We start from the raw sequence: 12953 nt of genomic DNA on the forward strand, positions 1-12953 counted from the left end.
TTACACTTCTCTTAAAGCTATTTAATAGGCATTGTCTAATGTTCTATGTTTGGATGGAATTCAAGTGAGCTTAAAGACAGATGTGTTTATGAATAACATTCAAGAGAAAAAAGTCGCAATTTAATGATTGAAACATAAAACAAGATAAACATAAAATGTTTTAGAAACAAAAGAGGTTTACACATTACATTTTATGATGATAAGCATGGAAGCAATCCCATAAACTAAATATAAAAAACAAAGCAATATGAACATGGAATAAATAACGTACAAGCATTTGATATCAGATATAAAAAAAACAAAGCAATATGAACATGGAATAAATAACGTACATGTATTTGATATTGGCTAATACATATGTAGATATACAATTCTGAAGAGAGGTATTTTCTAACATCTAGTAGTAACTAAAATTAAATGACAAAAATAAAATGGTGTAATCGATAGTTAAGACCGATTTGTAAACTATTACAGAAACAGGGGAAAATTATTATAAGGAAATAGAAAAATAAATTGGTGTAATCGATATTTAAGATCAATTGGTAAACTATTACAAATGCAGAGGAAAACTAATAAAAGGAAATAGCAAAATAAAATACAAAACGCCTGTGATGTAAAGGGTGCATCAAATCAATTAAATTAAATTGAATGTATGAAATTAAATAATTAGACGGAGAAGCATGGAAAGCAATAAATATAGAGAAAATACATACATATATATTTTAAACTACTGTGTATACAATTACAGTGACTTTTTTAAACAGGTAAATGTTTTGATTATGGCAAAGGTATGCATGCTTTTTTCATGATCCAACTTCAGCCATATTTAATGGGATTAAGCTGAAAGTGCATAAATGATGAATTAATGTATGCGAGGTTTCAAAAACTTTCAAGTTGTCTTTACCCTGGTTGTGTAATGCAGACTGTCCATACATACCCAGAGATGTATCAATCATTTTTTCATACCATGACACATTTTTGTAGCTGCACTTCAAAATCTGACGGGATGAATCTTGAACAGACACAGAGTACAGTGTAACATGTAAGTTTTGAAAAATCAACTATGCTGAGTGGTTTGGATGTCAAAATCTTGTTGTGGTTAAACGCTAACAAACAACAGTTCTGGAACAAGTAAATTAACGTTTAAGTTTTTCACGTTTGCTCCTTTTGATTAGGAAAATACTAATTGATTATCCAAAATGTTAACTATGTCGAGATGTTTTTAATCATGTCAATAATGGATTACAGGAAACAATATAATATGATGTGACCATTTAAAAATGTCATTAAAAAGCAATTAAAACGTAATAACAGTGCCGGATTACGTAAAAACGTCATAGACAGATCCGGATTACACATTAAGCACTTTAAGTACGAGCTTAGGGCAACAGCCCAAAATTGAATGAATTATATATAACCACTTCGACCTGCATGTACGAGTATTTTCATTTGGAATGATGGCAACACTGGAATTTTCACACGACCTTTTGGAGGGGGGGGGGGGCACGCACCTAATATTTCCAATGTTCAGGGCCCTGGAAGGCCTTAATCAGGCGCTGCATAAATGTAAACATTACTGGCGGAAAGGATCAACTAAAATTATTATTGAAAAAAAAAAAAAAAAACTTTCTGTGATATACAAGATGTGTACACACAAAATCAAACCCATTCCACCAGTTACCGTTATAGAGGTCCCCCTGAAATATATCCTTCAATAAAGTCATTTAGACTCGTGTACATAATGGTCACCTGCTTTCTGTGGTCTTGTTTTTTTAAAACCAAATAATGGTTTCCTCATGCTTCATTCAGTCACTGAAGAATACTGACAAGCAAATTAAACTTTTCTTTGATGAGGAATATATTGTATAAATAAAGGAATAGCATACAGATCAGCGTAAGCATATCTTGCCTGTCTTCCAGTCATACTGTCAGTGTAAAAGTAAGTTGCCAATATGTAAAATTCAAAAGCAGTTTTACTGTTAGCTTGATGGTAGGTAAAGTAGTCATATGATCGCAGCAAAAATGGGTACCTTTCGTGGCAGGATAGCAAGCCTTGTTTGGAAATATTAATTACTTTGTTTCAATTCACCTGTTAATTAAAATTACATTTGAAGAAGAAAGTTAATCGATGCAATGAGATATGATTGTATCTGTTTTCATTTGGGTTCATGATCATCTGAAAAATCTTATAAATCATTTACATCAAGCATGGATTTTTCTGGAGGTCATGTACAGTCTATAAAATGGTTGTGGATATATAACCGAATATCAAAATCCACTTTTAAAATACAGCAAGTAGCAAAATCAGAATACATTTCTAACTGTTCATCACTTGCCCATCTCAAGTTTTCTAGTGGTATGTATTGACCATCCATGGCCTACACGAGTTATTAAAATATATAATAAATAATTATATCAAATTACCACACAAAAAAATCAAAGTACATAAATAATAATAATATAAAAATACATAGTAAATGACATTAACTGGACTTTGCCTGCACCTCGTGATGTTGACCTTTGACACATGCCAATATGCATGGGTATTGCCTTCTTTGTTCAAGAAGAAGGATTTACTTCAGAAGATCTATGTAGCACCATTCTAATACCACCTCTTATTCCATTCTCTAATCACCAGAAACATACCACAGTTATTCCACTCTCTAATCACCAGAAACATGTCACAGTTATTCCACTCTCTAATCACCAGAAACATACCACAGTTATTAAACTCTCTAATCACCAGAAACATACCACAGTCTGCCAAAAATGCTATTTCTATACAAGGTATTTATAAACTTGCATCATGAGCTAGTTCTAATGCATTACGCTAACATGCAGGGTCTAGTTTATATTTTTTTATTGCGACATTTCTAAATTCCTATTTTATTAAAGTTATCAATATACTTCTATGGACAAATGTCATTAAGCATCATGACTCTTTTAAAAAATTTGCACATAATTTTCTTCTATAGTTTTAGCCAGCTGTTCTATATATTGTCTCATAAATCTAAAACTGTTTGAATATCCATCAGACTTTAATTTCTCTTCTTTTTCATGCAATATGGCAGTTTACAGTGATGTTTAGCACTGCGGCAAAATGCCACAGACATATAGCGTCATGTCTCGACCAATCACATTATCCTGATACCAGGCCCATCAGTCCTAACACTGACCTCTTAATGGTGAGCACCTGCAGCTGCTAGTACCATTTTTATAAGTCTTTGGTATGACTCAGCTGGGGTTTGAACCTGCAACCTCCAATATCCGAGGTGGACTCTCTAACCACTTAGGCCACTAGAGCAGTCCATGAAATTTTCAGCTATAAAAAAGAAATATATTTCTTATCACTGTTCGGTATAACGTTTTACATCTTCATAGGTGTGTGGGTGTCATTTAGATTTTTAGAGTAACTTTAAAAGTTTTTTATTCATATTGCTACAATGTCTGCAGTGTGTCAGTTTATAGTGATGTCTAGCACTGGGGAATCATGATGCACACATATAGCATGATGTCCCACCCAGTCACATTATCCTGACATCATGCCAACCATTTCCAACACTAACCTCTTAATGCTCAGTGCTTATGAGGCAGCTGTTAGTAACATTTTTATAAGTCTTTGGTATGATCCGGTCGTAGTTTTAAACACTGCGATCTCCTGCATCCAAGGCAGATGCTCTAGTCACCTAGAGTGGTCTGTCTTCATCAGGATTATTTATTACAAGAATTTTGATGAACAACTGGGCATCATAACCGGACCAATGAACAATGGTTTGTACCTTGGATAGCACTTATGTACTCCACCTATAGTGATCATGGTGACCTACTTTGTTCTCACTTATTTTTATCTCACATATTTAGCATATTTGCACTGTCTAAAATATTTTCCATCTTGCACCATAAACACCTTGTTTTGCACTTGTTTTAATCCTCCATACACTTAAAATGACAAATTTACTCAACACATGGCAAAATACTTAAATGCAAGCTGTACCACTGTAAAATATTTAGGCCTATACCTGCTGTTGATTTAGTTAAGGTACAAACAAAACCAAAGACAATGTATTTGGTCATGTTAATTGTTCATGGTACGTTACATTACAGCACTGTACATCATACATGTACATTGCTAAGGCTCTGAAAAAAACAAGTGCTGCATTTATACTGACAGATGATACAATGCTGAAAAAGAAAGAAACCAGAGAATGTATGTGACCTGGGTGGAAAAAAGAGAACATTTCATGTTGTGTAGTTGCTCTGTTCCAATATATCTATGACCTATTCTGACCTGATTTGAAAAGCTGCAATCTTTGTTTAATGATCGATGTACCTACCATGATTGACTGTACATGCTGTAGTATCTTAGATATAAAATAAAACGATTCACTTTGTCAAAATAGCTAGAAGATGGATTAGTACATTACACTCATAATCAAAAGGTCATAGAGAGCCGATACCTGTCTAGGCCAGGCTAGGTCTATTGCCTTAGACCAGGCTGGGTCTATTGTCTAGGCCAGGCTGGGTCTATTGCCTTAGGCCAGGCTGGGTCTATTGTCTAGGCCAGGCTGGGTCTATTGCCTTTGTGTATCCTTTCAAAGGCACGAATGTGCAGCAAATGCCATTAAAAAACAGTCAGAAGAAACAATGTTACTTACCTAATGGTAGCAATTTGTGGCAGAGTGCTAGACAAAAGGATGACTATTTACTCGTCTTAGGTAAGGGATGGGTGGGCATGAGCTATTTTATTTTCTCTTTTACAGCAAGATAATTATTTTATTAGCTAGTATAAATGATACAATATATTCTTTTTTTGTATAAATCAGTGCAAGAATATTTTTTGCAAGCTATTTGGGCCTGGAATATTTAGTTTTTCTATTACAAAAAGCCCCCACTCCCCTTACAAAATCCAAATGGCAGTGCTGGATGCATTCTACATTTTCTGACTTCATAGGTGGGACCCTGAGTGGCCAAGTAGCCTAAAATGCTAACCGTTACGGATCACTGCCATCTCACCTCTTTATGTGTGGGTTAGATTCTCAGGTTCAGCCAATGTGGTTATGTGAAAAATCTTGCCAGTAGCTTCTTGTGGGTCGGTGGTTCCAGGGTATCCCCTATGGGTGCAGGACTGAGAGTAAAAAATCTCCTTGGTGTCAAAACTAGGGGTCAGACTGAGTAAAAACAAAACTTTGGTATCAAAACTGGGGGTCAAATTAAAAATTTGGGGGTCTCTGAAGCGTAAATGAGGGTAAAAGGAAACACAGTGTTCTTTCCAGGCTTTCCCAGGTTATTCCTCCACCATTTATACTGGCCACCAATGAATAGCATATCTTGTGCTGAAAACTGGCATTAAACCCTACAACAACAACTGACTTCATAGGCAGCAGTGTCCAACAGAAGAACAAAATGCAGATCTAAACAATGACATTTACAATGAACACAAAAACAGAGTCATTATGCATACACAAGACATGAATACATGTGAGTCATTATACATACACATGTCATTATGTATACACGTGTCATTATGCATACACGAGTCATTATGCATACACGAGTCATTATGCATACACATGTCATTATGTATACACGTGTCATTATGCATACATGAGTCATTATGCACACATGAGTCATTATGAATACACGTCATTATGCATACACATATGAGTACTGAATTAGCACTTAAACTAATCTAACACCAGCATTTCAGATTACACCAACTGATAACATAATACATAATAGCGACAAGTGCAAGGATGATGTATTCTGCAATCTGCATCCTGTAATGGTGTGTCATACAGGAACTATCTTGGTGTCCTAATACAGGAATTTCACATTCATTTCTGCAGAGGTATCATTGTCAAAGAAACGTTTGGAACACACAATTGACCGATGATAACATTAATGCTGCTGTTATGACCATAATTTTAATATTCTAGTTTCCATAATAGTTTGTTTTCGTGTCTAGCAGTAATATCTGTTATTATTCAAGTATGCTCATTCCAAACTGGTAGTAGGCTATAGCCAGAATCATGACCTTTTTCTTAGGCTGGAGAAATTGGGGATTTACTTCAATTCACAGTTCATAATGTGCCCTTTCATATTCTAGAGGAAGTCGGGTTTCCAGATGTTTAGAAAATCCTGTGATAGTGTAAGCAATGTACAACGAAAAACACAACAGAAACAGAACCAGGAGAAAAACTTTCTTTGGTCCAAGTTCTTCACTAAACTCGTACCACAATGGCGAGATGGAATCCTCAACAGTCATTCTGTTTCTATTAAAACCCTGTCTTGCAAAGAGCTGTTCATATCTTTCAAATGTAGCAATCACCTCTGGTGAAACTCCACGTCTATTGGCCATGTCTTTGGCAGTGGCTCCTATTTTATTTCTGAAATATAACATGAAAAAGTATTTTTTATAACTGTAGCCACATGGTTTAAGGGGTCATTTTCTTTGGCACTTGTGCCATAGTCTACGGCTTTACAAACTAGATTGTTTGTTTTTCTGTCAGAGAGATACATGATATCAAAAGTGCAAGTGCAAATTATATTTGGAGTGGTGACAGCAGGTTTAAAACCCTTCTAATACATTGTCCTTTATTATAGACCAGGTTTGCATAAAAAATTAAGAAAGTGCAGCTGCACACCTGGCTCTCAATTTCTAAACGGCATTTATCTTTACAGTTACATTTTTCAGTAACTCAGGCATCATGTTAATGTGGAGAAAGTTTCCTTTTCAATGAGTTTTCAAACATTTCTGTGAATTAGATCTGTGAAAAGTTAAGAACCAAAGATTTGACCAAATAGCATTACTCTCGCCATTTTCAAGACAGAAACTTTATTTATATGCTACATGTCATTGTGAAGAGACCAGAAAATATTTTTAAAAGAATGTAATCATTCTTTCCAAGGAAAATGTTGCTACCTTATATTCACAAGAAGTATTTTAAGTGTCTCCACCAATTCCCACCAACCTTCATACAATATTGGGTACATATTACTGTAATATACATGTATTTATAAAGCCCATAATGTCAAGACAACAGCTGACTGATCATAATTTAATCTGGGTGATGATGTAAAAATGTTGTTGTTTTTTTTTTTTTAAATGTTGGGGTGGGGGGCAGTGAGGAATCTTCTCTTTGTTTGCTTCTGGATATTTTAAATTTTGTCCTTCTAAAGCCATGGTTGTGGTGGGGGAAGGGCTAAAACATACTGATTCAAGAACTAGTTGTGTCTCAAAAGTGTTGATTTCTTGATTTTGGCTGAGCCTGACACTCGAACCACAGGAACAAAGTCAGTGCTCTGTTAAGGCGAGTGCCTATGACCACTTGGCCAAACAAGGCCACAATATCATTTTGTAATATCTTATCTCAGTATCTGCTTCTACTAATTTATTATTTGTCTTAAGTGGAGGAATACTCTCCGAGTCTTCCCTTTTGTCTGTTGATGTAATTCCAGAATGGTTTTGAATCTGAGGTTAAGGTTCCGAGTATATTATTTATGTAAGCAATGATTTACAAATCGACTTTCCCACTCCTGAGTTCAGCTAAATTTTGGTTCAGTAAAGTCAAAAAAACTGTGAGCGAGGGGGGAAGAGGGATCAATTTCTGTTTGTAATGCTTTTTGTTCTATATGTTTTATGCCCAGAGATCATGTATCAGCACCTTTAATTAGTGTTTATTCTTCTACTGCACAACTGGCCAATGTTTCTTTCATCAAGCATGTAATTTCCATCTTAAGTCAATTTCAAGGTCAGCTGTACATTTTCTTGTGGATACATGATAATGTGAATAATTACTATTTAACAAACAAGGGGTAATTATTTTTTATTTTAATTTATAATATTTGTATATATCTGGGACTTGCTGACTTCCCTGGGTCCCTGGGAGTGTGGGTATGTAAATTTGTAATATTATCTTCAATTTTAGCTAACTGTTTCCATTTTGGTTTTCATTTTTTGCTGCCACTATGCTTTGCATAAGCACAAGTTATGTTTCTTCAGTGAACTGTTTTCTGATGTCTGTAATCCAGGGAATCAAAATAAATGATCTATGCAATTTGAAAGGTTGTTGTTGTTGTTGTAGGGTTTAACGCCATTTTTCAGCACACGATAGGCTATACATGGCGACCAGTATTAATGGTGGAGGAAGAACCTGGGAAATCCCCAGAAAGAACCACTGACCCTCGAGAAGCTACTGGCAAGCTTTCTCACATATCCACACTGGACGAATTCGAGACTCAAACCCACGCAGACAGAGGTGAGATGGCAGTGATCCGTAACGTAGAGCACCTTAGACCACTCAGCCATTCGGGGCCCCTAATTTGAAAGGAACATCTGTTTTAACTATAAAAGTTTGAAAAGATTTTAAAAAGTTTCCACTTTATTTCAATATGTATTTGTTTCCCAGACCAGTGAAATACTGGAAATTTGCAAAAGCACTAGCTGCAGTTCTCACTGCATTCTAATTTACTCTGGAAATTGATTTTTTAATTTTTGTTTTTTAAATGTGCTTATATGACAGGGTAAAGGCTATAAATAAACTGACCAGGTGAATGAATGCAGGAGAATTTGCTTGGTATTATGAGTTCAAAAATCACCTATCAGTTGTAAGTCATAACCATTCATAGAATCAATGTGTGTTCTCTTATTTGAATTATGCCCTCTATTTTGCACTATGCATACTGGCAGTTATTTTGGTCATATGACTCTAGAAGAGAATAACAGAAACTACATTGTAACAAATTTTAACTGAGTAACCACATTACATTATTGTATGTTTGTAAAAATGCTTAATCAACTACCCATAATCAATTTTAAAACAATTCTAATTTTTACAAAAAAATATTTTCTCAATAATGGCACATTCAAAGATTTGTAATTGCGTTTGAAAATAATCCCTATAATATGTACCCACCATATCTGCCAATTCTGCAAGTCAGGTAATTGCACGCAACAATACGTCATTTTTGTAAACATTGGCTCACATGCTATTCTGGGTCAAGAATACATTTTGTATGAAGAAAGAAGGATCATACTTTAATTAAGAAAAGTGATATTCATAAAGTGTACACAAATATTACACATTTCAACTTGAAAGGCATATGAAAATATGATTTCTAAATGTCAACATGAAGACCCACTCCATGACCTTAAAACTGTAGCACAGAAAATCCTATTTACTATGTATGTATCTTTTAGAATCATACAAGTAAATATATTATATAAAATATGGAAATGTATACCTTAAAAAATTCAGCATCTTCAGCCAAGTTTCCAATTTTGAAATACATTGTACTACATATACAAAATCATCTGCTACCCAACATGTCAACTTGCCGCTAGAATGGCATTCTCAAGAAATTCCCCGGCATATAGTCTGTTTCTAAATTCTTGAGTAATTCTTCCCCATAAACAAGACATTGTAAACATATTACATCCTATTCATTGTTATTCTTCCACATAATAGCTTCTTTTTTTTATAAAATGAAAACATGTGGGTGGTATCCTGTGTCCAAAATTAATATTTTGAACAGAATATTTTGGTGACAATTGCCTCTTTTCAAATGGTAAGCATTGCAGTATTTTATTTTCATCAATTGAATTCAGTAAGCGTTTTGCTTCAATATTGGAGACGGAAACCTTAGGTGCTCAGAAATGCCAGAGAGTATTGTACATGAGGGCAAATGCACACGTGTCTTCAAATTATACTGTTCCTCCTTTCTTTGTTGTGGATAAGACATTATTGTAACTATTCATACATAACACACTAAAATGCATAAAGTTACAGACATTTATCCTTTATAGTCGGTATATGAACTAAACCTTTCTTTCCAACCGAATAAACACAGACATTAGTGCCATCTATTTTTAGGAGGGGTTTTCGTAATGTATAATCACTCACTTTACTTCCTTAAAACAGTCCATTGAGAGGATTACAAATTTATGATTTATTTATTTGTCTAAGTACTTGTAGTAATTTTAGGCATTGGCTAAACAGTACAGTATCTGCTTTGCTGTCCCCCCACCCTGCATTTTCACAAATATGAGTGAAGTTAAAAAACAACTTTAACCTTACAACTAGTCCTACAACATAAGACACATCACCCAATATTTTTGTTCTGGGGGGTGATGGGTTCTACTGCCTAAGGGCACTGTGTAGCATGTTTCAATGTCGACTAACAACATAATGAAATTCAAATTTACAGAAATATCACACAACTGGCAACCAATAATGACACTTTCCTACAAAGTAAAGCTATAATGTTTTTATCAATCTTTACTTACCCTGATGTCTTTTCTCTAATAAATTCAAATTCTTACAAAAGAAATGGCCCTGTTTTCAAGTTTCGTTGGCATACATTTCAGTTGGCTGGAAAGCGACGAAAGCCGAGAATGCCAAATACAGGTTAAGTTGAAATATTATTCTTTAACGAAATGAATAAAAATATAATATGCCTATTGGAACTGTAAAGCAATGTTTCGTTTCATTCAAGAAACATATCCGCCACATGAACCTACTTAAACATACTTTGGCATACCACGACTACCATCGCATTGCAACAAATTCAAATGTACGTCAACGGAACATGAAAATACGTCCATTTGCTAGTCATATTTTCATTCCGCCAGGATAAAGACAGCATACTAAGTTTATTACTTACACATAAATCAGTGGAAGAGTGTCGAAATATGCTGCCAAATGTGTGAGATATTCATGAAACTTTGATTAATAGTTTTGCAGCCCATAACTTCAGTTTGGTACAATGCAGAAAGTCAATGATGGCTTGACAAATAGAAAAATATCTCGGGAGTAAAACAAGCCATAGAGTATGGTCGTGTGCATTTAAAGGTGGAAATAGCAGAAGGAAATCGAGGGTCATGGGTGGAACCAAGTATCTGGAAGTTAAGTACCTTCTCTCTTACATAGAATGATAGAGAGAGTCCTATGTTAGAACAGGTCATAGGGTAATCTAACGTATTTTTGTAACTCTGTACGATTTTTTTCCTTCAGATAATATTTATTCTTAACATCAAGCACCTGTACGCACAGGATGCACTGTGGGTATTTGCATACACACTAGTGATGTCTGTGAAAACAACTGATACATACCAGTGGTGACCACAAGGTCTTGTATTGTCGCTTAAAATTTACTTGTCATATATGTACTATACAAGGGAGGACACTTCTCACCTTTCTCGCATGACCCATTTAAGAATAAATGCTGTTATTTCAAGCCATATTTTGTGTAGCGTAATAAATTTGGTACCTGATGTTTATTAGCCCAGGCATTCAACTGTGTATCCCTGTCAAAAGTTTGACTTAATATTGTACCTTTAAGGAATGCCAAATCATTTTCCCACTGTACCGCTCAACCTGTACCTCATTGTGCCCGCTTAATATGCAAGAACAATGTGCTGAATGGAATACCGTCCTCTCATTGGTTAAAACAAAATGATGTCCTGTATTTATTTATAACTTATTTTCAGTTAGTCCTACATGTAAGACCTGACGCTGATATGTATGTTTTGGGCGTCAGGGTCTTACAGCCTAACTAATGGTGCTGTGTAGTGTGTTTTGATGTCGACTAACATCGTTATGAAAGTAACATTTTCATGAATATTTCACACAACTGACAACTAAAATAATGATGCTTTTCTGCAAAGTAAAGTTATGTTTTAGTCAGATTTTACTTACTCTGATGCCTTTTCTCTAATAAATTCAAATTCTTACAAAAGAAATGGACCCGTTTTCAAGTTTCGTTGGCGTACATTTCAGTTGGCTGGAAAGGAATGAAAGCCGAGAATGTCGAAATTGGGTTAGGTTGAAATATTATTTCTTAACAAAATGAATAAAAAAACTTTATTATGCCTATTGGAACTGTAAGCAACGGTTCGTTTCGTTCAAGAAACAGATCCCGAACATGAACCTACTTGAACTTACTTCGGCATACCTTGACTCCCGTCACATTGCACAAATTCAAATGTATGTCAACGGAACGTGAAAATGCGTCCATTTGCTAGTGTCATATTTTCATTCCGCCAGGATAAAGAGAGCACAGTTAAGTATATTAATTACACATAAATTAGTGGAACAGTGTCGATATAGGCTGCCAAGTGTGTGAGATGTTCCTCAAAATGTGATTACTCATTCCGATGTCAACGACATCGGAACACGCTATACAAGGCCATTATTTGGATAGTAAGACATAGCACCTAAACAAAATCAACGTGATATGTCTTACATGTAGGACTAATTTTCAGTTGGTGAATGAGAAGGTAGTATTCCATTCAGGGCATTGGTTTTGCATATTAAGCGGGCGCGATCAGGTAGATGTCGAATACACAGTTGAATGCCTGAGCTAAACATCAGTACCAAATTCAGTACGCTACGCGAACTGCGGCTTGAAATAACGGTGTTTATTCTTAAATGGGTCGCGCGAGAAAGGAGAGAAGTGTCCTCCCTTGTAGTTACTGTACAGTACATATATGACAAGTCAATTTTAAGCAACAATACGAGCTCCAGTGGTGTAGACGTCATACAAGTTAAATTCTAGAGCTACACGTTTCAGCAGGATTTACACAATCTAGTTTACCTGAAGGCAAAATCAGCTCCATATTTCGCAAGGATACTAATACATTCAGAGTGTCCACACCAATGTAATGGAGTGTTATCATTCTTATCCCTAGCGCTAATATCAGCACCGTGCTCAATCAGCATACGGACAACATTCTCGTTCCCACGACAGGCCGCGACATGGAGGGCTGTCCTACCCGAGGAGTCTGCTTCGTTTATATCGTAACTTTCTGACTCTAACAGGTTTTTTGCCACCCCCACATTTTCATTTAGAACAGCTTCGAGTAAAGCATGACCACTTTCCATCATATCAAGAGAAATTAGATCCATATACACATCGATATTTACTGCTATGGATTGACCGCATCCCTTCGCGCA

At 35.4% G+C, this 12953-nt stretch overlaps 1 protein-coding gene across 1 annotated transcript; it reads right to left on the reverse strand.

Moving 5' to 3' along the window:
- LOC149781789 (ankyrin repeat domain-containing protein 46-like) lies at nucleotides 1–12953 on the reverse strand. Its single transcript, XM_089935947.1, has 2 exons — nucleotides 12595–12953; nucleotides 1–6386 (listed from the first exon to the last, which is right to left on the reverse strand). The coding sequence occupies exons 1-2, from the start codon at nucleotides 12903–12905 to the stop codon at nucleotides 6074–6076; spliced, it is 624 nt and encodes a 207-aa protein (XP_089792073.1). The 5' UTR covers nucleotides 12906–12953; the 3' UTR covers nucleotides 1–6073.

This window comes from Sinohyriopsis cumingii, chromosome 15, assembly GCF_028554795.1.
Source record: "Sinohyriopsis cumingii isolate HCF-2022 chromosome 15, ASM2855479v2, whole genome shotgun sequence".
Classification (NCBI taxonomy): Eukaryota; Metazoa; Mollusca; class Bivalvia; order Unionida; family Unionidae; genus Sinohyriopsis; species Sinohyriopsis cumingii.

Bases quoted from the DNA above. Each gene is read 5' to 3' on its own strand.
- LOC149781789 (XM_089935947.1), bottom strand. From the start codon at position 12,905: ATGGATCTAATTTCTCTTGATATGATGGAAAGTGGTCATGCTTTACTC. The intron at 6,387-12,594 runs GTAAACTAGATT...GTTATATTTCAG, and splicing joins GGAGCTGATTTTGCCTTCAG to AAATAAAATAGGAGCCACTG.